The sequence below is a fragment of the Leucoraja erinacea genome, chromosome 38 (genome assembly GCF_028641065.1).
Source record: "Leucoraja erinacea ecotype New England chromosome 38, Leri_hhj_1, whole genome shotgun sequence".
In the NCBI taxonomy this organism is placed as follows: Eukaryota; Metazoa; Chordata; class Chondrichthyes; order Rajiformes; family Rajidae; genus Leucoraja; species Leucoraja erinaceus.
In genome coordinates, this window is record NC_073414.1 from 1,155,431 (window position 1) to 1,183,028 (window position 27,598).

Genomic DNA, 27,598 nt, shown 5'->3' on the forward strand with positions numbered 1-27,598 from the left:
TGTCTCCACCCTAAAGTTGAAAGCTGCTCGGTGCTTCACAATTCTGTGTTGCTGCAAGCCTACTGCAGTTGCATCTTCTCCACAACGTTATCAGACTTCACACAGTGCCCTGGTTGTGGTCTAACCAGTCTTATGCAACCCTCGCTGCTCCAGTCAGCGTGCCACAACCACCAGTCTCCGCTCTTGCCTGTAGCTGTTTATTATCGACAAGGTGAATGATGGGCTTTAGCCCGTTGCCCGGAGCAAGGAACATCTGAAGGAACCGCGCGGGTAGATGCTGGCTGATGCCAAAAATGCTGTTTTTCCGTGAGGCAAATAGGATCAAAAGGCACAACATCATCATCACATGTACAGAGACATGTTTGCATTCTACCCAGGGGAATCAAACCCTGCATTAACAAATGAAAGGAGACACAAAATGCTGGAGTATCTCAGCGGGGCAGGCAGCATCTCTGGGGAAGGAATGGGCAACTTTTCATGTCATTAGACCCATCATGAGATATCAGGTACTGTACCAATGGGGACTGGTCTGTAGCTGTACAACTCTGGGTTACAATACAGCACGGCGGTGCAGCGGGTAGAGCTGCTGCCTCACAGCGCCAGAGACCCGGGTTCAATCCTGACTGTGGGTGCCGTCTGTATGGAGTTTGTGCGTTCTCCACGTGACCTGCGTGGGTTTTCTCCAGGTGCTCAGGTTTCCTCTCGCACTGCAAAACGTGCAGGTTTGTAGGTTAGTTGGCTTGGTGTTCATGTACATTGTGGCTAGGATCGTGTTAGTGCGGGGGTCGCTGGTCGGCACGGACTCGGTGGGCCGAAGGGCCTGTTTCTGCGTCGTATGTCTAAACTACAATACCGGGGCTGTGATGTGTAATATTGGGGTACAGAAGTAGTGTACAATATTGGGGTACAGGAGTAGTGTACAACATTGGGGTACAGGAGTAGTGTACAATATTGGGTACAGGAGTAGTGTACAACATTGGGGTACAGGAGTAGTGTACAACATTGGGGTACAGGAGTAGTGTACAATATTGGGGTACAGGAGCAGTGTACAACATTGGGGTACAGGAGCAGTGTACAACATTGGGGTACAGGAGCAGTGTACAACATTGGGGTACAGGAGCAGTGTACAACATTGGGGTACATTACCGGTGGGGACGGGTCTGTGTGACACTGGGGTACAGTACGGGGTGGCTGTGTAATATTGGGGTTCAGTACGGGGGGGGCTGTGTAATATTGGGGTTCAGTATGGGGGGGGCTGTGTAATATTGGGGTTCAGTACGGGGGGGGCTGTGTAATATTGGGGTTCAGTACGGGGGGGCTGTGTAGTATTGGGGTTCAGTATGGGGGGCTGTGTAATATTGGGGTTCAGTACTGGGGGGGGGGGGCTGTGTAATATTGGGGTTCAGTATGGGGGGGGGGCTGTGTAATACTGGGGTTTCAGTATGGGGGGGGCGTGTAATATTGGGGTTCAGTATGGGGGGGGGTGTAATATTGGGGTTCAGTATGGGGGGGGGCTGTGTAATATTGGGGTTCAGTATGGGGGGGGGGGGGGCTGTGTAATATTGGGGTTCAGTATGGGGGGGGGCTGTGTAATATTGGGTTCAGTATGGGGGAGGCTGTGTAATATTGGGGTTCAGTATGGGGGGGGGGGGTGTGTAATATTGGGGTTCAGTATGGGGGGGGGCTGTGTAATATTGGGGTTCAGTATGGGGGGGGGGCTGTGTAATATTGGGGTTCAGTATGGGGGGCTGTGTAATATTGGGGTTCAGTATGGGGGGGGGGCTGTGTAATATTGGGGTTCAGTATGGGGGGCTGTGTAATATTGGGGTTCAGTATGGGGGGGGGCTGTGTAATATTGGGGTTCAGTATGGGGGGCTGGGGGCTGTGTAATATTGGGGTTCAGTATGGGGGGGGCTGTGTGTAATATTGGGGTTCAGTATGGGGGGGCTGTGTAATATTGGGGTTCAGTACCGGGGGCTGTGTAATATTGGGGTCAGTATGGGGGGGGGCTGTGTAATATTGGGGTACAGTACCGGGGGGGGCTGTGTAATATTGGGGTTCAGTATGGGGGGGGGGGGGGGTGTGTAATATTGGGGTTCAGTATGGGGGGGGGGGCTCTGTGTAATATTGGGGTTCAGTACCGGGGGGTGTAATATGTGGTTCAATATTGTAATATTGGGGTTCAGTATGGGGGGGGGGCTGTGTAATATTGGGGTTCAGTATGGGGGGGGGGGGTGTGTGTAATATTGGGGTTCAGTATCAGTGTGTAATATTGGGGTTCAGTATGGGGGGGGGCTGTGTAATATTGGGGTTCAGTATGGGGGGGGCTGTGTAATATTGGGGTTCAGTATGGGGGGGGGCTGTGTAATATTGGGGTTCAGTATGGGGTTCAGTATGTGTAATATTGGGGTTCAGTATGGGGGGGGGGGCTGTGTAATATTGGGGTTCAGTACGGGGGGGGGGGGGGCTGTAATATTGGGGTTCAGTATGGGGGGGGCTGTGTAATATGGGGTACAGTACGGGGGGGGGGGGCTGTGTAATATTGGGGTTCAGTATGGGGGGGGGGCTGTGTAATATTGGGGTTCAGTACGGGGAGCTGTGTAATATTGGGGTTCAGTACCGGGAGGGCTGTGTAATATTGGGGTACAGTACGCAGGGGCTGTGTAATATTGGGGTACAATACTGTACAGACACCAGCGTTCCCGGGTTGATGTTGCTCCTGTTCTCCCCACAGTTCCCAGAATGCGGTTTCTACGGGATGTACGACAAGATTCTCTTGTTCCGGCACAACATCGAGTGCAACAACATCCTGGAGCTGGTGAGGGCGGAGAGCGACATCCAGGAGGGCGACCTGATCGAGGTGGTCTTGTCCGGTACGACGCGCTGCTGCCTTGTCCGCTGTGTGCTGTGTCCTCTAATCTTGCCTGTGCTCTCTGATTTAGTTCTAACGCTCTCTCTGTTGCTCACAGGGGCGGCGACCTTCGAGGATTTCCGGATACGACCTCACGCTCTCAACGTCCACTCCTACCGCGTGCCGACATTCTGCGACCATTGTGGAGAGATGTTGTTCGGGCTGGTGAGACAGGGTCTCAAGTGTGATGGTACGTAAACGTGTTACAGGAGTTACTCTGGAGAAAGACTCGGCTTGTACTCGCTGGAATTTAGGAGATTGAGGGGGGATCTTATAGAAACTTACAAAATTCTTAAGGGGTTGGACAGGCTAGATGCAGGAAGATTGTTCCCGATGTTGGGGAAGTCCAGAACAAGGGGCCACACACAGTTTAAGGATAAGGGGGAATCTTTTCGGACCGAGATGAGAAGAACTTTTTTCACACACAGAGAGTGGTGAATCTCTGGAATTCTCTGCCACAGAAGGTAGTTGAGGCCACACAGTTCATTGGCTATATTTAAGAGGGAGTTAGATGTGGCCCTTGTGGCTAAAGGAATCAGGGGGTATGGAGAGAAGGCAGGGATGGGATACTAAGTTGGAATCATGATCAGCCATGATCATATTGAATGCTCGAAGGGCTGAATGGCCTACTCCTGCACCTATTGTCTATGTTTCTATGACACAGAGTGCTGGAGTAACTCAGCGGGTGCAGCAGCATCTATGGAGCTAAGGAAATAGGCAACGTTTCGGGCCGAAACCCTTCCGGGTTTCGGCCCGAAACGTTACCTATTTCCAGAAGGGTTTCGGCCCGAAACTTTGCCTATTTCCTTAGCTCCATAGATGCTGCTGTACCATAACTGAGTGGGTCAGGCAGCATCTGTGGAGAACATGGATAGGTGACGTTTCACAGAGTGCTGGAGTAACTCAGCGGGTCAGGCAGCATCTGTGGAGAACATGGATAGGTGACGTTTCAGGTCGAGACCTTTCAGCACACTGGGAATGTGGCACAGTGGTAGAGACCCGGGTTCGATCCTGACTACGGGTGCTGTCTGTACGGAGTTTGCACGTTCTCCCCGTGACCTGCGTGGGTTTTCTCCGGGTGCTCCGGTTTCCTCCCACACTCCAAAGATTTGCAGGTTTGTAGGTGAATTGGCTTGGTGTAAGTGTAAATTGCCCCTAGTGTGTGTGTAGGATAGTGTTAGTGTGTGGGGATCGCTGGTCGGCACGGACTCGGTGGGCCGAAGGGCCTGTTTCCGCTCTGTATCTCTGAGCAGAACTGAGGCAGACTTGTTGACTGTGCTCAGGGGTACCATCTGCTGGCTGAAGTACAGAACAGAACCACCTTTTTTTTATCATAAATGGACTGGGTCTTGAAAAAGAGTCTCAAACCAAAATATCACCTATCCATGTTCTCCACAGATGCTGCCTGACCCGCTGAGTTACTCCAGCACTCTGTGAAACGTCACCTATCCATGTTCTCCACAGATGCTGCCTGACCCGCTGAGTTTCTCCAGCACTCTGTGAAACGTCACCTATCCATTTTCTCCACAGATGCTGCCTGACCCGCTGAGTTACTCCAGCACTCTGTGAAACGTCACCTATCCATGTTCTCTCCACAGATGCTGCCTGACCCACTGAGTTACTCCAGCACTGTGTTCTTGTGTGTTTTACCAGCATCTGCAGTTCCCCCCCCCCCCCCCCACACTTTTTCATTGTTATTGATCCTTAGAGTCATACAGCATGGAAACAGGCCCTTCGGCCCACCTTGCCCATGCTAAAACCACATCCCATCTACACTAGTCTCACCTGCCTGCGTTTGGTCCATATCCCTCCATCCATGTACCTGTCCAAATGTTGTTATTACCTGCCTCAACTACCTGCACGTCTTTGGAGTGTGGGAGGAAACCGGAGCACCCGGAGAAAACCCACGCAGGTTTTTAGTTTTAGAGATACAGCACGGAAACAGGCCCTTCGGCCCACCGAGTCCGTACCGACCAGCGATCCCCGCACACTAACACTATCCTACACACACTGGGGACAATTTACATTTACTCCAAGCCAATTAACCTACAAACCTGCACGTCTTTGGAGTGTGGGAGGAAACCGAAGATCTCGGAGAAAACCCACGGGGAGAACGTGCAAACTCCGTACAGACAGCACCCGTAGTCGGGATCGAACCCGGGTCTCTGGCGCTGTGAGGCAGTAGTAGTATTTAATGCCAGTGTTCCAGATGTGGAGAGTTGTAGGCAAGGCCATGTGTGTGTCAGGGGTTATGGGGAGAAGGCAGGAGAATGGGGTTAGGAGGGAGAGATGGATCAGCCATGATTGAATGGCGGAGTAGACTTGATGGGCCGAATGGCCTAATTCTGCTCCTATCTCTAATGAACATTAACTTGTAGCTTCCACTAATGAATTTTTTTGTCTTTCTTTTTTTTTGTCGTTGCTTTAATCTCCCAAACAGGGTGCGGGCTGAACTACCACAAGAGATGTGCCTTTAGCATTCCCAACAACTGCAGCGGTGCCCGCAAGAGAAGGCTCTCCAACACCTCGCTCTCTGGATCCTTCAACTCAAGATTGTCAGTCACTGATTACCTGACAACATCGAGCGATGGACATTCGGTAACGGCCAGCTTCTCCTTGTCTCCCCTCTCCTCTTCCCATCGCCCTCCCTCCCCCCCCCCCCCCCCCCCCCCCCCCCCCCCCCCCCCCCCCCCCCACCGGCTCAGCATTTATCTTGGCAGCATGTACGTGAATGATAGGAGCAGAAATAAGCCATTCGGCCCATCAAGTCTACTTAAGGCAGAGATAGATAGATTCTTGATTAGTGCAGGTGTCAGGGGTTATGGGGAGAAGGCAGGAGAATGGGGTTAGATCAGCCGTGATAGAATGGCAGAGTAGACTTGAAACATAGAAATTAGGTGCAGGAGTAGAGGCCATTCGGCCCTTCGAGCCTGCACCATTTGCCATTCAATATGATCATGGCTGATCATCCAACTCAGTATCCCGTACCTGCCTTCTCTCCATACCCCCTGATCCCCTTTAGCCACAAGGGCCACATCTAACTCCCTCTTAAATATAGCCAATGAACTGTGTGGCCTCAACTACCCTCTGTGGCAGAGAGTTCCAGAGATTCACCACTCTCTGTGTGAAAAAATTTCTGGGCGAATTCTTGATTAGTGCGGGGTCGGGGGTTATGGGGAGAAGGCAGGAGAATGGGGTTAGGAGGGGAGAGATGGATCAGCCGTGATAGAATGGCGGAGTAGACTTGATGGGCCGAATGGCCTAATTCTGCTCCTATCACATATGACGGTGAGATAAGAACGTGGGTTCAGCGACTCTGTCAATAAAGCTCTTGTATCTTGTCTTCCCCCCCCCCCCCCCCCTCCCCCATCTCTCTCCCCCCCCTTTCCTGTCTCCCCCCCCCCCCCCCCCCCCCTGTCTCCCCCCCCGCTGTTGCGAATGCAGAGGAACCTGACGGAGATGTTGTCCGCTAGACGGGCGACACTGGGCACGCACGTGGGTCGACCCATCGAACTGGACAAGATGTTCCTGAGCAAGGTCAAAGTGCCGCACACGTTTGCCGTTCACTCCTACACTCGCCCCACCGTGTGTCAGTACTGCAAGAAGCTGCTCAAGGGGCTGTTCCGTCAAGGCCTGCAGTGCAAGGGTGAGTGGCCTCACCCCGAAACCCCACACACCGTCTGTGGGCGAATGGACATCACCCCAAAACGCACACACACACACACACCTTCTACCGCTGCACCATCGAGAGCATCCTTACCAACTGCATCACAGTATGGTATGGCAACTGCTCCGTCTCCGACCGGAAGGCATTGCAGAGAGTGGTGAAAATTGCCCAACGCATCACCGGTTCCTCGCTCCCCTCCGTTGAGTCTGTCCAAAGCAAGCGCTGTCTGCGGAGGGCGCTCAGCATCGCCAAGGACTGCTCTCACCCCAACCATGGACTGTTTACCCTCCTACCATCCGGGAGGCGCTACAGGTCTCTCCCGTTGCCGAACCAGCAGGTCGAGGAACAGCTTCTTTCCGGCGGCTGTCACTCTACTCAACAACGTACCTCGGTGACTGCCAATCACCACCCCCCCCCCCCCCCCCGGACACTTATTATTTTTTTTAATTCAAATCGTTTGCTATGTCGCTCTTCAAGGGAGATGCTAAATGCATTTCGTTGTCTCTGTACTGTACACTGACAATGACAATTAAAATTGAATCTGAATCTGAATCTGACACACACACCTTCCACGAGAACAGCACCTCATATTTCGTTTGGGTAGTTTGCACCCTGGCAGATGAACATTAACTTTTCTGATTTCACATAGTCTTTCCCCCCCTCTCTCCATCCCCTCCCCCTTCCCAGTTCTCTCACTGTCTCCGACTACATTCTATCTCTTACCAGCCCACTCCCCCGACATCAGCCTGAAGAAGGGTCTCCACCCGAAACGTCACCATTCCTTCTCTCCAGAGATGCTGCCTGTCCCGCTGAGTTACTCCAGCATTTTGTGTCTCCCTTCCATTGACTCCATCTACACCTCACGCTGCCTCGGCAAGGCCAGCAGCATCATCAAGGACCAGTCTCACCCCCGACCACTCCCTCTTCTCCCCTCTCCCTTCAGGCAAGAGGTACAGAAGTGTGAAAACCAACGCACACACACCTCCAGATTCAGGGACAGTTTCTTCCCAGCTGTTATCAGGCAACTGAACCACCCTACCACAACCAGAGAGCTGTGCTGAACTACTATCTACCTCATTGGTGACCCTTGGACTATCCTTGATCGGACTTTGCTGGCTTCACCTTGCACTAAACGTTATTCCCTTATCATGTATCTGTACACTGTGGACGGCTCGATTGTAATCATGTATTGTCTTTCCGCTGACTGGTTAGCACGCAACAAAAGCTTTTCCCTGTCCCTTGTTACACGTGACAATATATTGAACGCTAGAGGGCCTGTCTCACTTTGGCGTCAATTTGCACGACACGCAGTAGGTGTGCGAAGATTTTGTGAATCCCAAAATCCTGGGACACCGCGTGTAACCGCGCGCCACTGCACACGCCACCACGTCTCTCCACACGCCATGCGTACCGTAATTCACGGCGCGCACATGACGCGTAAAAAATGTCGCGTAAATGACGAGCAAATAACGCCCAAGTGGGACAGTCCCTTAACTAACACGGTGTTCACTCCACCGCTGAAGTGGTGTTTTGCCTGACCCTTCTCGGGCGAGTTGTAACCGAGTTGTGTTTCTGCTTTTCCTCGGTCCAGATTGTAAATTCAACTGTCACAAGCGATGTGTGGAGAAAGTCCCCAACGACTGCTTGGGCGAATGCAGCAGCAACAATGGAGGTAAGTCGTGGCAGAGGGTAGTTCTGCTGTAACCCATGTTCCCGTGCGTGTGTGTGTGTGTGGAGTTTTACAGAGACGCCCTTCGAGCCAGCACCGCCATTCAATACGATCATGGCAGATCATCCACAATCAGTACCCCATCCCTGCTTTCTCCCCATATCCCTCGATTCTGTTAGCCCCAAGAGCTAAATCTGACTCCCTCTTGAAAACATCCAGTGTATTGGCCTCCGCTGCCTTCTGTGGCAGAGAATTCCACAGATTCACAACTCTCTGGGTGGAAACGTTTTTCTTCATTTCAGTCTTATACGTCCGATCCCTTATTCTTAAACTGTGTGTGACCCCTGGTTCTGGACTCGCATTCTCTCTGTGACCATGTGAGTTTCCTCCCACTTTCCTAAGACGTGCGGGTTTGCAGGTTAATTGGCTTCTGTAGATGGCCCGCTAGTGTGTCAGGAGTGGACGTGGAGGTGCATCTTTGGAACTGCAGAGCTGTGGTCACTGTAGGTGCTGGTTTACACCAAAGATAGACAAAATGCTGGAGTAACTCAATGGATTGATTAGTACAGGTGTCAGGAGTTATGGGGAGAAGGCAGGAGAATGGGGTTGAGAGAGAAAGATAGATCAGCCACTATTAAAGGGTGGAATAGACTTGATGGGCCGAATGGCTCCTGGAACTTACTAGTCGGGCAGCATCTCTGGAGAAAATGGATGGGTGATATTTCAGATAGAGAGACTCATCTTCAGTCTGAAGGGTCTCGACCCAAAAGGTCATCTATCCATGTTCTCCACAGATGCTGCCTGACCCGCTGAGTTACTCCAGCACTCTGATGCTGCCTGACCCGCTGAGTTACTCCAGCACTCTGTGAAACGTCACCTATCCATGTTCTCCACAGATGCTGCCTGACCCACTCAGTTATGGTGCAGCAGCATCTATGGAGCTAAAGAAATAGGCAACGTTTCGGACCGAAATCCTTCTGGAAATAGGCAACGTTTCGGCTCAAAACGTTGCCTATTTCCTTAGCTCCATAGATGCTGCTGCACCCACTGAGTTACTCCAGCACTCTGTGAAACGTCACCTATCCATGTTCTCCACAGATGCTGCCTGACCCACTGAGTTACTCCAGCACTCTGTGAAACGTCACCTATCCATGTTCTCCACAGATGCTGCCTGACCCGCTGAGTTACTCCAGCACTCTGTACCTGTCTTTGGGGTGATGCAGCACATGCAGTTCCTTCCTACACATGGTCTCAGCCCGTGTCTCTGTTGCAGATCTGCTGAACCCGGGCCTTGATGCTGATATCAACATGGAGGATGCAAGTGACTACGGAGACATGGACAAGACCCTCACTCCAGAAGATTCCGACGAGGCCCCCATGTCCTGCAGCATCTCCGAGAACGGGTTCCCGGGAGAGGACGGCCCCACCAGAGTGCCCAGGTAACGGGTTCAAAGGGCAGGGGGTGGGGGGTCACAAGGTCAAACGTCCACAGGAGCAGAATTAGCCCATCAAGTCTACGCCGCCATTAAATCATCTCTCCCTCCGAACCCCATTCTCCTGCCTACTCCCCATTACACCAGAGGCCAGTTCATTGGCTATATTTAAGAGGGAGTTAGATGTGGCCCTTGTGGCTAAGGGGATCAGGGGGTATGGAGAGAAGGCAGGTACGGGATACTGAGTTGGGGAAGTCCAGGACAAGGGGTCACAGCTTAAGGATAAGGGGGAAATCCTTTAAAACCGAGATGATGAGAGAACTTTTTTCACACAGAGAGTGGGTTAATCTCTGGAACTCTCTGCCGCAGAGGGTAGTCGAGGCCCACAGTTCATTGGCTATATTTAAGAGGGAGTTAGATGTGGCCCTTGTGGCTAAAGGGATCAGGGGGTATGGAGAGAAGGCAGGTACGGGATACTGAGTTGGATGATCAGCCACGATCATATTGAATGGCGAATGGTGCAGGCTCGAAGGGCCGAATGGCCTCTACTCCTGCACCTAATTTCTATGTTTCTATCACCCGCACTGATCAAGAATCTATCTATCTCTGCATTCAAAATATCCACTGACTTGTGGCCTCCACCGCCGTCTGTGTGGCAAAGAATTCCACAGATTCACCACCCTCTGGATAAAGAAATTCCTCCTCATCTCCTTTCTAAAGGAACGTCCTTTAATTCTGAGGCTGTGCCCTCTGTTCCTAGACTCTCCCACTAGTGGAAACATCCTCTCCACATCCACTCTATCCAGGCCTTTCACCATTCGGTAAGTTTCAATGAGATCACCCCTCCACTCATCCTTCTAAACTCCAGTGAGGTGGGGGATAGGAGGAGGGTGATGGGTAGAAGGTCCTGAGCTCCCATCTACTTCACTGGAGCCACTTGGACTATCCTTAATCGGACTTTTACCTTGCAAATGTTACTCCCTTTATCATGTATCTGTATTATGGGTCTTTCCTCTAACTAATTAGCACACAGAAGCTTCCCTCTGTACCTTGTTACAAGTGACAATAAACTTCAACATGAGTTCTGAAGAAGGGTCCCGTCTCGAAACATCACCTATCCATTTTGCTTAAACTGAGCTGGTCAGTGTGGACTCGGTGGGCCAAAGGTCCTGTTTCCACGCTGTGTTTCTAAAACCAGGGGTGGGCAGCCTTGTTCTGCATAGGGGCCGGGACGTTAGACAGGTGCACGGATAGGACGGGTTTGGAGGGATAAGGGCCAAACGCAGGTAGGTGGGACCAGTGTAGCTGGGGCAAGTTGGGCCGAAGTGTCTTGTTCCATGCGATGCGACTCTGTGTGACTTTAGTTGGTCCGAAGAACCCGTTTTCATGTTGTATAATTCTATAAATCTCTGAAAGGTTTTTTTTTTTTGTTTTTCCCCCCCCCCAAAAAAAACTGAGGGGAAATTAGTGTTTATATGTCACCGTGACTCACTCAACATCTTGTAATTTCTCTCTCTCCTCCTCTCCCTTCTCTCGGCGTTAGTGACCCCATGGCCTCCAACATTCCACTGATGCGAGTGGTGCAGTCGGTGAAGCAGACCAAGCGCAGGTCCAGTCTGACGGTCAAGGAGGGCTGGCTCGTCCACTACAGTAACCGAGACGCTCTGGTAATGAACTGTCTTTGTCCGTCACGGTGGTGCAGCGGGTAGAGCTGCTGCCTCGTAGAGCCAGAGACCCGGGTTCGATCCTGACCCTGTACGGATTTGGCATGTTCTCCCCACTTCCCCCCCCCACGCTCCAAAGACAAGTCAAGGTCAAGTCAAGTCAAGTTTATTTGTCACATACACATACGAGACGTGCAGTGAAATGAAAGTGGCAATGCTCGCGGACTTTTGTGCAAAAGACAAACAACAAAACAACCAAACAAATTATAAACACAATCATAACACACATATTCTTTTACATAATAAATAATAGAAGGAAAAACGTTCTGTAGAGTTAGTCCCTGGTGAGAAAGGCGTTTACAGTCCGAATTGCCTCTGGGAAGAAACTCCTTCTCAACCTCTCCGTTCTCACCGCATGGCAACGGAGGCGTTTGCCTGACCGTAGCAGCTGGAACAGTCCGTTGCAGGGGTGGAAGAGGTCTCTCATGATTTTTATTTGCTCTGGAGTTGCACCTCCTGTTGTATAGTTCCTGCAGGGGGGTGAGTGAAGTTCCCATAGTGCGTTCGTTGACCTCTGGACATTGTCCTGTGTGCATTGGCTGTGAAATTGGGATGGCTGGTTGGCACGGATCTGATGGACCAAAGTTCCTGTTTCCACAATGTATCTCTAATCTAAGAGGTGGCACAGTGGTGTAGAGGTAGAGCTGCTGCCTCACACAGAGACCCGGGTTCCATCCCGACTACGGGCGCTGTCTGTACGGAGTTTGCACGTTCTCCCCGTGACCTGCGTGGGTTTTCTCCAAAATCTTCGGTTTCCTCCCACACTCCACAAAGACGTACTGTGCAGGTTTGTATGTGAGTTGGCTTGGTGTATGTGTAAATTGTCCCTTGTGTGTGTAGTGTTGGTGTGTGTGGATCGCTGGTCGGCACGGGCCAGATGGGCCGAAGGGCCTGTTTCCACAATGTGTCTCTAATCTAAGCTAAACCCCTCCCGTTACAGAGGAAAAGACATTACTGGAGGCTGGACTGCAAGTGTATCACCCTCTTCCACAATGACACCGGCAACAAATACTACAAGGTAAGCTGGACATTGAATGGACGTGGCTACTGAAATGGCCAGTGGACTTCTAGTTTATATTGTCGCTGTTATTAACAGCATCATCATCAAGGACCAGTCTCACACCCCGGCCACTCCCTCTTCTCCCCTCTCCCATCAGGCAAAAGGTACAGAAGTGTGAAAACAAACGCACACCTCCAGATTCAGGGACAGTTTCTTCCCGGCTGTTATAGACAATAGAAAATAGGTGCAGGAGGAGGCCATTCGGCCCTTCGAGCCAGCACTGCCATTCATTGTGATCATGTCTGATCGTCCCCAATCAATAACCCATGCCTGCCTTCTCCCCATATCCCTTGACTCCACTAACCCCTAGAGCTCTATCTAACTCTCTCTTAAATCCATCCAGTGATTTGGCCTCCACTGTGCCCTCTGTGACAGGGAATTCCACAAATCCACAACTCTCTGGGTGGAAAAAGTTGTTTTCTCACCTCAGTCTTAAATGACCTCCCCTTTATTCTAAGACTGTGTGTGGCCCCTGGTTCTGGACTCGCCCAACATTGGGAACATTTTTCCTGCATCTAGCTTGTCAAGTCCTTTGATAATGTTATGTGTTTCTATAAGATCCCCCCCCCTCATCCTGCTAAACTGCAGGGTAGGATAGAGAGGGATCTTTGCTCCATATCTCTGTGGCCCATGTAGAAGAATCTCCAGCTGGCATCTCTCCGGGGTATTTGAGGGAGCTGTACGCTATTTCTCCCAGGGTATTGATGAGCCATGAACCTTCTTGGTTGAACGAGAGTCTTTCCCGACGCTCCAAGATTCAAGAGTGTCCTAGATGGGACAATGAAATTCTTGCTTTGCTTCAGCACCACAGAACATAGTAGGCATGAATACAGAACAGATCAGTGTGTCCATATACCATTGTGTAAAAATATACACACATCAATAAATAAAACATGGAAAGTGCAAATAAACAGATAATGGGCTCTATTATCCGTTTGCGGAGCTCGGTTGATCCGCGGGATTGACTTGCCATCGCCCGGTGGGGTAACAACATCGGAAGCATGGATCGCCTCAGCGCAGAGGGAGAATAGGGGGGAAGAGACAGTGACTTTAAGACTTTTGGCTCCATCACAGTGAGGAGGTGCCGGGTGAACTCACTTAGAAACATAGAAATTAGGTGCAGTTGTAGAGGCCATTCGGCCCTTCGAGCCTGCACCATTCGCCATTCAATATGATCATGGCTGATCATCCAACTCAGTATCCCGTACCTGCCTTCTCTCCATACCCTCTGATCCCTTTAGCCACAAGGGCCACATCTAACTCCCTCTTAAATATAGCCAATGAACTGTGTGGCCTCAACTACCCTCTGTGGCAGAGAGTTCCAGAGATTCACCACTCTCTGTGTGAAAAAAGTTCTTCTCATCTCGGTTTTAAAGGATTTCCCCCCTTATCCTTAAGCTGTGACCCCTTGTCCTGGACTTCCCCAACATCGGGAACAATCTTCCTGCATCTAGCCTGTCCAGCCCCTTAAGAATTTTGTAAGTTTCTATAAGATCCCCTCTCAATCTCCTAAATTCTAGAGAGTATAAACCAAGTCTATCCAGTCTTTCTTCATAAGACAGCCCTGACATCCCAGGAATCAGTCTGGTGAACCGTCTCTGTGGTGGATGCTAAATTTGTGTTTATTGTGTGTATTGTTTATTATTATATGTATGAGTGCTGGCAACGAAATGACAAATAAAGGAATCTAATCTAATCAATGGTTACACAAAAAAGCTGGAGAAACTCTGCGGGTGCAGCAGCATCTATGGAGCGAAGGAAATAGGTAACGTTTCGGGCCGAAACCCTTCCGGGTTTCGGCCCGAAACGTTGCCTATTTCCAGAAGGGTTTCGGCCCGAAACGTTGCCTATTTCCTTCGCTCCATAGATGCTGCTGCACCCGCAGAGTTTCTCCAGCTTTTTTGTGTAACCTTCGATTCTCCAGCATCTGCAGTTCCCTCTTAAACACTAATCTAATCAATGTTGGGAGTTTTGTTTGAGTTGAGTACAATAGCCTGATGGCTGTTTTCTCCCCCTGGGCAGGAGATCCCTCTGTCGGAGGTGCTGGCCGTGGAACCAGCGGACGAGGGGGTGTCTATGGCAACTGGGGGCAACCCGCCCTGCTTCGAGATACGCACAGGCAACGTGGTCTACTTTGTGGGGGAGAGGTTGCCCTCGTCGCCACTGCCCAGTCCCATCGGCACGGCCAGCAGCGTGGACGATACCAAGGCCTGGGAAATCGCCGTACGTCAGGCCCTGAAACCGGTCATCTTCCAAGACACTGCCAACACCCAGGGTCTAACACCCCGCAGTAAGCCTCGCTCGCCCCTCCTCACCACCTAGCGGCACCACCCCAAACAAGCAAGCAGAGCAGAGAGAGTACAGAGGAGATTTACTAGAATGTTGCCTGGGTTTCAGCAACTAAGTTACAGAGAAAGGTTGAACAAGTTAGGGGTTTATTCTTTGGAGCGCAGAAGGTTAAGGGGGGACTTGATAGAGGTTTTTAAAATGATGAGAGGGATAGACAGAGTTGACGTGGACAAGCTTTTCCCACTGAGAGTAGGGAAGATTCAAACAAGAGGTTCAGACATGACTTGAGAATTAAGGGAATGAAGTTTAGGGGTAACATGAGGGGGAACTTCTTTACTCAGAGAGTGGTGGCTGTGTGGAATGAGCTTCCAGTGAAGGTGGTGGAGGCAGGTTCGTTTTTATCATTTAAAAATAAATTGGATAGTTATATGGACGGGAAGGGAATGGAGGGTTATGGTATGAGTGCAGGTAGATGGGACTAGGGGAGAATAAGTGTTCGGCACGGACTAGAAGGGTCGAGATGGCCTGTTTCCGTGCTGTAATTGTTATATGGTTGTATGGTTAAGCAGCTGGGCTCGTACACTCTGGAGTTTAGAAGGATGAGCGGGGATCTCATTGAAACGCATAAGATTGTTCAGAGCTTGGACACGCTAGAGGCAGGAAACGTGCTCCTGATGTTGGGGGAGTCCAGAACCAGGGCACACACACACACACACACACACACACACACACACACACACACACACACACACACACACACACACACACACACACACACACACACACACACACACACACACCACACACACACACACACACACCACACACACACACACACACACACACACACACACACACACACACACACACACACACACACACCACACACACACACACACACACACACACACACACACACACACACACACACACACACACACACACACACACACACTTTAAGAATAAGGGGTCTGCAATCGAGATTGACTCTGACTCTAAAAGCTGGAGTAACTCAGCGGGACAGGCAGCGTCTCTGGAGAGAAGGAATGGGTGACGTTTCGGGTCGAGACCCTTCTTCAGACTGAGTCAGAGGAGAGGGAGATACAGAGATAAGGAAGGGTAAGGTGTGAAAACTAGAGATCAAAGGGGATGAAGATCAAGGAAAATGTAGACCGGATTATCGTTGGCGAGGGGGGGATGTAAGATTTAAGGGGGGGGACAGTCTGGCTGGTTGGAGAACTAGGGTGGGGGAGGGATGGAGAGAGAGGGAAAGCAAGGGTTGGAGAAATCAGTATTCGTATGGCAAGGTGTATCTCTTTGTGACAATGTTTTTTTAATTGTTACAGGGCAAGCTTCAATCAACTTCTCCGTGGTCAACAGCCAGATTCAGGAGGACGTGGTGAGTGTCAGTGTCAGACATGTTCATACGTGACCATGGTATGATCTCGCCAGGAGTGGCTGGAGCTACCATGGCCTATGTTTCTATGAGAGGGCATTGCCTTGGATCTCATTGAAATTTCTGGACAGGGATAGGAACACAGAAAACAGATGCAGGAGTCGGCCATTCGGCCCTTCGAGCCAGCACCGCCATTCAATATCATCATGGCTGATCATCCAAAATCAGTACCCCGTTCCTGCTTTCTCCACATATCCCTTGATTCCATTAGCCCCAAGAGCTAAATCTAACTCTTTGGGATACTGAGTTCAGGGATACCAAGTTGGATGATCAGCCATGAATGGTGGTGCAGGCTCGAAGGGCCGAATGGCCTCTACTCCTGCACCTAATTTCTATGTTTCTAACTCTCTCTTGAAAACATCCAGTGAATCGGCCTCCACTGCCTTCAGTGGCGGAGAATTCCACAGATTCACAACTCTCTGGGTGAAAATGTCTTTTCCTCATCTCAGTCCTAAATGGCCTTATTCTTAAACTGTGTGTGACCCCTAGTCTGGACTCCCCCAACATGGTGAACATTTTCCCTGCATCTAGCCTGACCAATCCCTTAAGAATTGTATATGTTTCTACTATATATAAGACCACCTCTCATCCTTGTAAATTCCAGTGAATACAAGCCCAGGCGACCCATACGTTTTGGTGCGGACATTATTCCCAATTAAACAAGGTGCTTCCCACAACTGGAGCGTGTGGACACTCTGTATCCAACCCTTACTGTCCCGGCCTTTTTATTTGATTATACAAATACTTCTATTTGGCCCGAAACGTTGCCCATTTCCTTCGCTCCATAGATGCTGTTGCACCCACTGAGTTTCCCCAGCATTTTTGTCTACCTTAGATTTTCCAGCATCTGCAGTTCCTTCTGAAACCTCTCTGTGATGTATCGTATCTCAGGCCCCTCTCTCTACTTCTCTGTCTCTCACTCCAGGACATTGCCACGGTCTACCAGATCTTTGCAGATGATGTTCTGGGATCAGGACAGTTTGGAATAGTTTATGGAGGTGAGTATATCTTCAGCTGGTATCTGAACGACTCCGAGGCTCATTTGGAGCCAGTTTGTCTGTTGCTAATTTTGCTCCACAGTTCAGGAACGTCCACTCACTCGTATGATGACTGCTCTGGATTTTAATTCCATCCAATCCTCCCTTCCGTCGCCTCCATCTACACCTCATGCTGCCTCACCAAGGCCAGCAGCATCATCAAGGACCAGTCTCACCCCCGGCCACTCCCTCTTCTCCCCTCTCCCATCGGGCAAGAGGTACAGAAGTGTGAAAACAAACGCACACCTCCAGATTCAGAGACAGTTTCTTCCCGGCTGTTATCAGGCAACTGAACCATCCAACCACAACCAGAGAGCAGTGCTGAACTACTATCTACCTCATTGGTGACCCTCGGACTATCCTTGATTGGACTTTGCTGGCTTTACCTTGCACTAAACATTATTCCCTTATCATGTATCTGTACAGTGTGGACGGCACGATTGTAATCATGTATTGTCTTTCCACTAACTGGTCCAACAGCTATTTTGCAGGTCGTGGTGCAATTAGCAAGACTTTTCCAGCCTCCATTACTCTGTGATGCCCCCTGCAATTTCTCTACACATCTTGCGTCCAATATTTAAGGTCTCTAGTTGGATGGGTCTTCCAAAGGGCTAGCATGGGCTGGATGGTCTGAGTGGCCTCCCTGTGGTGTTTAATGGTGACTCCTTGCTCTTGGTTTGCAGGCAAGCACCGAGCCACCAGCCGAGATGTGGCCATCAAGGTGATCGACAAGTTGAGGTTCCCGACCAAACAGGAGAGTCAACTACGCAATGAGGTGGCCATACTCCAGGTGAGAGGCGGGCATGGTCTCTGTGTATCTCCCCCCTCTGTGGTTTACCCCCCCATTCCTTCACTCACTCACCCCCCTCTCCTCTCCTCTCCTCTCCGTGTCTCCAGGGGCTGCGGCACTCAGGGGTGGTGAACCTGGAGTGTATGTTCGAGACACCGGAGAAGGTGTTTGTGGTGATGGAGAAGTTGCACGGTGACATGTTGGAGATGATCCTGTCCAGCGAGAAGGGACGGCTGCCTGAACGCATCACCAAGTTCATGATCACCCAGGTAACCCCGCGCGCAGGCCCTTCGGCCCAACTCCCCCATGCTAACCCACCCACGTGCCCCATCTACACCAGTCCCACTTGGCTCATAGCCCTCTCAACCATTCCTATCCATGTACATATGGTCATACCACAGGGAAAATGGTCCTTCAAATGGCCCTTCGGCCCAACTCCCCCATGCTAACCCACCCACGTGCCCCATCTACACCAGTCCCACTTGGCTCATAGCCCTCTCAACCATTCCTATCCATGTACATATGGTCATACCACAGGGAAAATGGCCCTTCAAATGGCCCTTTGGCCCAACTCTCCCATGCTAACCCACCCACATGCCCCATCTACACCAGTCCCACTTAGCCCATAGCCCTCTCAACCATTCCTATCCATGTACATATGGTCATACCACAGGGGAAATGGCCCTTCGGCCCAACTCTCCCATACTGACCAACGTGCCCCACAGCCTCTGAATTAAAGGACGTTCCTTTAGGAAGGAGATGAGGAGGAATTTCTTTAGTCAGAGGGTGGTGAATGTATCTCAGTCTCACAGTAAAAGGAGCTGCTCTCTGTCTCCATCAAGTGGAATTGCAACTCCTTGTTCATAAGTGATAGGAACAGAAATAGGCCATTCGGCCCATCAGGTCTACGCCAACATTCAATTATGGCTGGACGTAAAAGCTGGAGTAACTCAGCGGGACAGGCAGTATCTCTGGAGAAAAGGAATGGGTAACATTTCGGGTCGAGACCCTTCTTCTTGCACATTCAACCATGGCTGATCTACCTCTCCCTCCTAACCCCATTCTCCTGCGTCTATAACTCTGTCAGCGCCCTCGATGTGGCGACTAATCGCGTGCCTTGCGTACGCAAGCGAAGAATATCACCGCCAGTTGTCACAGCTTCCGATATTATTTTCATCCATGAACCTGCCTGGTTGTTTGTTGTTGCGTTGCGTTGCGTCTCCGTACGTTCTCTGTTTGTGCCGCGGCCGGTTCTTGAAGCGGCGACTCCTCTCGTTTGCACAGATCCTGGTCGCTCTCCGCCACCTCCACTTCAAGAACGTCGTGCACTGTGACCTGAAGCCGGAGAACGTACTCCTGGCGTCTGCTGAACCTTTCCCTCAGGTGGGTGACTATCCCCACCCCCACCCCTGGGACCACTCACCCCCAACCCCCAACATCATATTATCTAAATGGTGGCCGATTGGGAAAGGGGAGATGCAGCGAGACCTGGGTGTCATGGTACACCAGTCATTGAAGGTAGGCATGTAGGTGCAGCAGGCAGTAAAGAAAGCCAATGGTATGTTAGCTTTCATTGCAAAAGGATTTGAGTATAGGAGCAGGGAGGTTCTACCTGCAGTTGTACAGGGTCTTGGTGAGACCACACCTGGAGTATTGCGTACAGTTTTGGTCTCCAAATCTGAGGAAGGACATTATTGCCATAGAGGGAGTGCAGAGACGGTTCACCAGACTGATTCCTGGGATGTCAGGACTGTCTTATGAGAAAGACTGGATAGACTTGGTTTATACTCTCTAGAATTTAGGAGATTGAGAGGGGATCTTATAGAAACTTACAAAATTCTTAAGGGGTTGGACAGGCTAGATGCAGGAAGATTGTTCCCGATGTTGGGGAAGTCCAGGACAAGGGGTCACAGCTTGAGGATAAGGGGGAAATCCTTTAAAACCGAGATGAGAAGAACTTTTTTCACGCAGAGAGTGGTGAATCTCTGGAACTCTCTGCCACAGAGGGTAGTTGAGGCCACACAGTTCATTGGCTATATTTAAGAGGGAGTTAGATGTGGCCCTTGTGGCTAAGGGGATCAGGGGGTATGGAGAGAAGGCAGGTACGGGATACTGAGTTGGATGATCAGCCATGATCATATTGAATGGCGGTGCAGGCTCGAAGGGCCGAATGGCCTCTACTCCTGCACCTAATTTCTATGTTTCTATGTTTCTATCCTCACCCCCTACCCTCAGACTAGAGTCAGTGGAAAGGGAAATAGACGGCAATAGAACAAATGAATGAACCATTTGCAAAAAAAAGTAACAATGATAAAGGAAACTGGCCGTTGTTCGCTGTTTGCTGGGTGAGAACGAGAAGCTGGTGCAACTTGGGTGGGGGAGGGATGGAGAGAGAGGGAATGCAGGGGTTACTTGAAGTTAAAGAAATCAATATTCATACCACTGGGGTGTAAGCTGCCCAAGCGAAATATGAGATGCTGGTCCTTCAGTTTGCGTTTGGTTTCACTCTGACAATGGAGGAGACCCAGGACAGAGAGGTCAGTGTAGGAATGGGATGGTGAATTAAAGTGTTTGGCAACAGGGAGATCAGGTAGATCCAGGTGAGCTGAGAGAAGGTGTTCGGCAAAACGATGGCCCAGTCTGCGTTTGGTCTCGTCGATGTACGAGTCCCACATCCTGTACACCGGATACAGTCGATGAGATTGGAGGAGGTGCAAGTGAATCTCTGCAGAACCTAAAGTTACTCCCAACATTTTGTGTCTCTCTTCAGTTTAAACCAGCGCCTGCAGTTCCCTCTTCCACCAACAGAGGGGGAACGGCTCCACTAAAACTGTTTAATATTATTCAGCAGGTCCAGGTTTTAGTTTTAAATCTCAGACAAGGTTGTTAATTAGTCTGTTTCTGTCCACTCCCTCCCTCCGCCTCCTCCTACCCCCTCCCATGGTTGTGTCTTCTCACTCCTTCATGCGCTCTCTGTCTCTCTCTGTCTCTCTCTCTCTGCCCCTCTCTGCCCCTCTCTGCCCCTCTCTGCCCCTCTCTGCCCCTCTCTCTGCCCCTCTCTGCCCCTCTGCCCCTCTCTCTCCTCTGCCCCTCTCTCTGCCCCCTCTCTCTCTGCCCCTCTCTCTCCCCCTCTCTCTCTGCCCCCTCTCTCTCCTGTCTCTCTCCACATCTCTCTCCTCCTCTCTCTCCCCCCTTCTCTCTCTCTCTCTCACTCTCTCTCTCCCTCTCCCTCCTCCCCCTCTCTCTCTGCCCCTCTCTCTCTCTCTCCTCTCTCTCTCTCTCTCTCTCTCTCCCTCTCTCTCTCTCTCTCCCCTCTCTCTGTCTCTCTCCCCTCTCACTGTCTCTCTCTCTCTGCCCCTCTCTCTCTCCCCTCTCTCCCCCTCTCTCTCTGCCCCTCTCCCCTCTCTCTCTGCCCCTCTCTCTGCCCCTCTCCTCTGCCCCCTCTCTCTGCCCCTCTCTCTCTGCCTGCCTCCTCTCTGCCCCTCTCTCTGCCCCTCCCTCCCTCTCTGCCCCTCTCCCTCTCTGCCCCTCTCTCTCTCTGCCCCTCTCTCCTCTCTGCCCCTCTCTCCTCTCTGCCCCTCCCATCTCTGCCCCTCCCTCTCCCCCCCTCTCTCTCTGCCCCTCCCTCCTCTCTCTGCCCCTCCCTCCTGCCCCCTCTCTCCCCCCTCCCTCTCTCCTTCCTCCCTCTCTGCCTCCTCCCTCTCTCTCTCTCCCTCTCTGAACCCCCTCTCTGCCCCTCCTTCTCTCCCCTCTCTGCCCCCCCCTCTCTCCCATCTCGCCCCCCCCCTCTCTCTCCTGGCCCCCCCCCCCTCTCTCCCCCCCCTCTCTCTGCCCCCCCCTCCTCTCTCTCCCCCCCTCTCTCTCTGCCCCCCCCTCCTCTGCCCCCCTCTCTCTCTCCCCCCTCTCTCTCCCCCCCCCTCTCCCCCCCCCTCTCCCCCCCCCCTCTCCCCCCCTCTCCTCCCCCCCCCCCCCTCTCCCCCCCCCCCCTCTCCCCCCCTCCCCCTCCCCCCCCTCCCCCCCCCCCTCCCCCCCCCCCCCTCTCCCCCCCCCCCTCTCCCTCCCCTCCCTCCCCCCCCCCCCCCCCCCCCCCCCTCTCCCCCCCCCCCTCCCTCTCCCCCTCTCTCTCCCCCCCCCCCCCCCCCCTCCCTCCCCCCCCCCCCTCCCTCCCCCTCTCCCCCCCCCTCTCCCCCCCCCCCCCCCCCCCCCTCCCCCTCTCCCCCCCCCCCCCCCCCCCCCCCCCTCCCCCCCCCCCCTCCCCCTCCCCCCCCCCCTCCCCCCCCCTCCCCCCCCCCTCCCCCCCCCCCCCTCCCTCTCTCCCCCCCCCCCCTCCTCCCCCCCCCCTCCCCCCCCCCCCCCTCTCCCCCCCCCCCTCTCCCCCCCCCCCCCCCCCCCCCCTCCCCCCCCCCCCCCCCCCCCCCCTCTCCCCCCCCCCCCTCCCCCCCCCCCTCCCCCCCCCCCCCCCCCCCCCCCCCCTCCCCCTCCCCCCCTCCCCCCCCCCTCCCCCCCTCCCCCCCCCCCTCCCCCCCCCTCTCCCCCCCCCCCCCTCTCTGCCCTCTCTGGGGCCCCCCTCTCTCTCTGCCCCACAGGTGAAGCTGTGTGATTTTGGTTTTGCACGCATCATTGGTGAGAAGTCGTTCCGTCGGTCAGTAGTGGGCACGCCAGCGTACCTGGCCCCGGAGGTTCTGCTGAACAAGGGCTACAACCGTTCGCTGGACATGTGGTCAGTCGGGGTGATCATGTACGTCAGCCTGAGCGGCACCTTCCCCTTCAACGAGGACGAGGACATCAACGACCAGATCCAGAACGCAGCCTTCATGTATCCCCCCAACCCCTGGCGACACATCTCATCTGAAGGTAGGAGCCGTCACAGAGTTGAAACACCAACATGCCCCGTCTACATTGGTCCCACCTGCCCTGCGTTTGGTCCAAATCCCTTCAAACCTGTCCTATCCATGGTAGACAAAAATGCTGGAGAAACTCAGCGGGTGCAGCAGCATCTATGGAGCAAAGGAAATAGCCAAAACCCTTCCTCAGCTGTACCTGTCTAACTGTTTCTTAAACGTTGGGATAGTCCCAGCCTCAACTACCTCCTCTGGCAGCTCGTTCCATACACCCACCACCCTCTGTGTGGAAAAAGTCACCCCTCAGATTCCTATTAAATCTTTTCCCCTTCACCTTAACCCTGTGTCCTCTGGTCCTCGATTCGCCTACTCTGGGCAAGAGACTCTGTGCATCCACCCGATCTATTCCTCCCAGGAATTTATTAGAGTTGCTGCCTCACAGCGCCAGAGAACTGGGTTCGATCCTGACTACAGGCGCTGTCTGCACGGAGTTTGCACGCTCTCCCTGTGAACGGTGTGGGTTTTCTCCGGGTGCTCCGGTTTCCTCCCACACTCCAAAGACGTGCAGGTTGGCTTGGTATCATTGTAAATAGTCCCTGGTGGGTGTAGGATAGTGTTAGTGTGCTGGGATCGCTGGTCAGTGTGGACTCGGTGGGCCGAAACTAAACTGACCATGGGGGGAATTATTTGTAATATTTACACAACGAACCAGGGTTTTTTTAAGGCAGAGATAGATATATTCTTGATTAGTACAGGTGTCCGAGGTTATGGGGAGAAGGGCTCACTATATCACTCTAAATATATAGAAACATAGAAACATAGAAATTAGGTGCAGGAGTAGGCCATTCGGCCCTTCGAGCCTGCACCGCCATTCAATATGATCATGGCTGATCATCCAACTCAGTATCCCGTACCTACCTTCTCTCCATACCCTCTGATCCCCTTAGCCACAAGGGCCACATCTAACTCCCTCTTAAATATAGCCAATGAACTGGCCTCAACTACCCTCTGTGGCAGAGAGTTCCCGAGAGATTCACCACTCTGTGTGAAAAAAGTTCTCCTCATCTCGGTTTTAAAGGATTTCCCCCTTATCCTTAAGCTGTGACCCCTTGTCCTGGACTTCCCCACTATCAGGAACAATCTTCCTGCATCTAGCCTGTCCAACCCCTTAAGAATTTTGTAAGTTTCTATAAGATCCCCTCTCAATCTCCTAAATTCTAGAGAGTATAAACCAAGTCTATCCAGTCTTTCTACATAAGAAAGTCCTGACATCCCAGGATTCAGTCTGGTGAACCTTCTCTGCACTCCCTCTATGGCAATAATGTCCTTCCTCAGATTTGGAGACCAAAACTGCACGCAATACTCCAGGTGTGGTCTCACCAAGACCCTGTACAACTGGGACACGGTCTCAGAAGTCCATGCTGCAGGAGTCTGATCGCGGGAGGGTTTGCCTGGACGTTGCAGAGAGAGTTTCACCCTGTGGGGGGAGGGTGCGGGGAGGCAGCACTAGTGTCCCTGTGCTGGGAGAGTGGGTGAAACCGGCCTCAGCGCTGCCATGTGTTGCCCTTTCAGGCATTGACCTCATCAACAACCTGCTACAGGTGAAAATGAGGAAACGCTACAGTGTGGACAAGTCCCTCAGTCACCCCTTCCTGCAGGTAGGCTCAGGGGCAGGGGTCCTGTGTGGGGGGGGGGGCAGGGGTCGTGGTGGTGGGGGAGGGGGCAGGGGTTCGTGGGTGGGGTCAGGCTCTTGGGTCATGGTTGAAGTCCGGGGGGATGTTTTCAGGAACAGGTCGGGGTGGGGGAGGGGGTTTGGGCTGGTGGCATGGGAACATTCACCCCCTCTCTCCTCCCCTGAGCCTGGCTCAGCTTTAATCTGGTTTCTACATTTCCTTCTCCCCTCCCTTCTCCCCCCCCTCTCCCCTCCCTCCCCCCCTCTCTTTCCCCACCCCCTCTCCTCTCCCCTCCCCTCTCTCCCTTCACCCCCCCCCCCCCCCCTCTCCCCCCCCCCTCCCCTCCCCTCTCCCCCCCCTCTCCCTCCCCCCTCCCCTCTCCCCCTCCCCTCCTCTCCCCTCCCCTCTCCCCCCTCCCCCTCTCCCCTCCCCTCTCCCCCCCCTCCTCTCCCCCCCTCCCCTCCCCCTCCTCCCCCCCCCCCCCCCCCCCCCCTCTCCCCCCCCCCCCCCCCCCCTCCCCCTCCCCCCCCCCCCCCCCCCCCCCCCCCTCCCCCCCCCCCCCCCCCCCCCCCTCCCCCCCCCCCCCCCCCCTCCCCCCCCCTCCCCCCCCCCCTCCCCCCCCCCCCCCCCCCTCCCCCCCCCTCTCCCCCCCCCTCCCCTCCCCTCCCCCCCCTCCCCCCCCTCCCCTCCCCCCCCCCCCCCCCCCCCCCCCCCCCCCCCTCTCCCTCCCTCCCCCCCTCCCTTCCCTCTCCACCCCCCCCCTCTCCCCCCCTCCCCACTCCTTCCCTCCCCTCTCCACCTCTCTCCCCTCTCCCCTCCCCTCTCCCCCCCCCTCTCCCCCCTCTCCTCCCCTCCCCTCCCCTCCCCTTCCCTTCCGCCTCCCCTCCTCCCTCCTCCCCCCCTCCCTCCTCCTCCCCCCCCCCTCCCCTCCCACCCTCCCCCCCATCCCCCGGACCACCAGACATGGCTGGACCTTCGTGAGTTGGAATGCAAGATGGGCGAGAGATACCTGACCCATGAGAGTGACGACCCCTCGTTGGGAAAAGTTCACCCAGAGCCCGCCCCCCAGAGTGCCCGGCCCAGAAGGTCAACAGACTGCCGGCTGCGCCCAGCTGGAGAGGGGACGATGTCCAGGGACTCAGCCACAGGGTCAGCATCCTCTGAACATCCTCTTTCCCCCCCCCCCCCTCCCCCCCTCACCCACCCCAACCCCCACACACATCTGGGAAATGTGATCTCAAACGCCCCCACCACTCCCTCTTCTCCCCACCCCCCCCCCCCCCCCCTTCACTCCTGGGAATCCCAGCTACAGATCGAGGGAAAGGACTGAGTCGGAACGATCAAACGCTACCTACACCTGGAAGAACCTTTGCATCTGGGCCAGCATTCATTCTTTCCGTTGTGGGTGTGTATCAGGGTTTCTGAGTGTGTGTGTGTTGGATAGAGATGGCGCTGAGGCAAGGAATGTACAAATGCAACTCCGGATATCTTGCGAAGACACAAAATGCTGGAGCAACTCAGCGGGTCAGGCAGCATCTGTGGAGAACATGGATAGGTGACGTTTCACAGAGTGCTGGAGTAACTCAGCGGGTCAGGCAGCATCTGTGGAGAACATGGATAGGTGACGTTTCACAGAGTGCTGGAGTAACTCAGCGGGCCAGGCAGCATCTGTGGAGAACATGGATAGGTGACGTTTCACAGAGTGCTGGAGTAACTCAGCGGGTGCAGCAGCATCTATGGAGCGAAGGAAATAGGTAACGTTTCGGGCCGAAACCCTTCCGGGTTTCGGCCCGAAACGTTGCCTATTTCCAGAAGGGTTTCGGCCCGAAACGTTGCCTATTTCCTTAGCTCCATAGATGCTGCTGCACCATAACTCAGCGGGTCAGGCAGCATCTGTGGAGAACATGGATAGGTGACGTTTCACAGAGTGCTGGAGTAACTCAGCGGATGCAGCAGCATCTCTGGAGAGAAGGAATGGGTGACCCTTCTTCAGGCTGGAGTCATGGAAGAGGGAATGGGAGATATGGAACAAATGAATGTAAACAAGGAAGTAACAATGATAACGGAAACTGGTCGTTGTCGGCTGTTTCTTGCATTTTCTGGATTCTTCCTCCCATCTCGTAGCCAGGGTAATAATCGTTCCAGGGTGTTGATTCGCAGGAGGAAATGTCCTGCAAAAGTGGCCATAAACTGTTTGGTTTTTGATTTTTTTTTTTTTTTTTTAATGTGAAATATAAAGTTTTGTCAAACTTTTATTTCCCTTTCCACTCCTACACCCAACTAACAGGTCGGAGTTTGACCGTAAACACCAGCCCAGCTACCATCCAATGTGCAGCACGGTGTAGAGTTGCTGCCTCGCACGCCAAAGACCCGGGTTCGATCCTGACTACGGGCGCTGTCTGTACGGAGTTTGCACGTTCTCCCCGTGGGTTTTCTCCGGGTGCTCCGGTTTCCTCCCACACTCCAAAGACGTGCAGGTTTGTAGGTGAATTGGCTTCGGTAAAAAGTGTAAATTGTCCCTCGTGGGTGTGGGATAGTGTTAGTGTGCGGGGATCGCTGGTCGGCACGGACTCGGAGGGCCGAAGGGCCTGTTTCCGCGCTGTATCTCTAAACTAAACCAGCAGACTCCAGGACGAACTGTAGACCGGGGACAGGGCTCCCATTATAAATGTGCCAATATGTTTCTGAAGTAACTTTTTCATACTTGTGTCTATTTTATTGTATAAACCTGAGATATGAAAGAATGTTTGATCGGTGATCGGTGAATGAAAGTGGTGGCTGAATGGACGCCTGTTTGGTGCAGAGATTTTGAGCAGTTTTGTTATTTATTTAGCGCTGGGGTGATTGATATTTGGGTTGGAGATTGTTACCCATCGGCCGGTGAGTGTTGTGTGCCTCTATCCATTCATGGCGGTGCAGCGGGTAGAGCTGCTGCCTCACAGCGCCAGAGACCCGGGTTCGATCCCGACTACGGGCGCTGTCTGTACGGAGTTTGCACGTTCTCCCCGTGACCTGCGTGGGTTTTTTTCCGAGATCTTCGGTTTCCTC

At 53.1% G+C, this 27,598-nt stretch overlaps 1 protein-coding gene across 1 annotated transcript in view; it reads left to right on the forward strand.

Moving 5' to 3' along the window:
* The window catches only part of LOC129714042 (serine/threonine-protein kinase D2-like), a 46,515-nt gene extending 20,635 nt beyond the window's left edge, over positions 1–25,880 (forward strand). The window contains exons 2-18 of the mRNA XM_055663500.1: positions 2,735–2,873; positions 2,970–3,101; positions 5,352–5,509; positions 6,356–6,557; positions 8,170–8,250; positions 9,521–9,686; positions 11,224–11,347; positions 12,345–12,422; positions 14,487–14,754; positions 16,100–16,152; positions 17,135–17,207; positions 17,930–18,036; positions 18,144–18,305; positions 19,321–19,419; positions 22,623–22,890; positions 24,450–24,534; positions 25,502–25,880. Of these exons, the coding sequence (XP_055519475.1) occupies positions 2,735–2,873; positions 2,970–3,101; positions 5,352–5,509; positions 6,356–6,557; positions 8,170–8,250; positions 9,521–9,686; positions 11,224–11,347; positions 12,345–12,422; positions 14,487–14,754; positions 16,100–16,152; positions 17,135–17,207; positions 17,930–18,036; positions 18,144–18,305; positions 19,321–19,419; positions 22,623–22,890; positions 24,450–24,534; positions 25,502–25,880 (2,574 nt within the window). The remainder of the gene's footprint in view (positions 1–2,734; positions 2,874–2,969; positions 3,102–5,351; positions 5,510–6,355; positions 6,558–8,169; positions 8,251–9,520; positions 9,687–11,223; positions 11,348–12,344; positions 12,423–14,486; positions 14,755–16,099; positions 16,153–17,134; positions 17,208–17,929; positions 18,037–18,143; positions 18,306–19,320; positions 19,420–22,622; positions 22,891–24,449; positions 24,535–25,501) is intronic.
* The last annotated feature ends 1,718 nt before the right edge of the window (positions 25,881–27,598 follow it).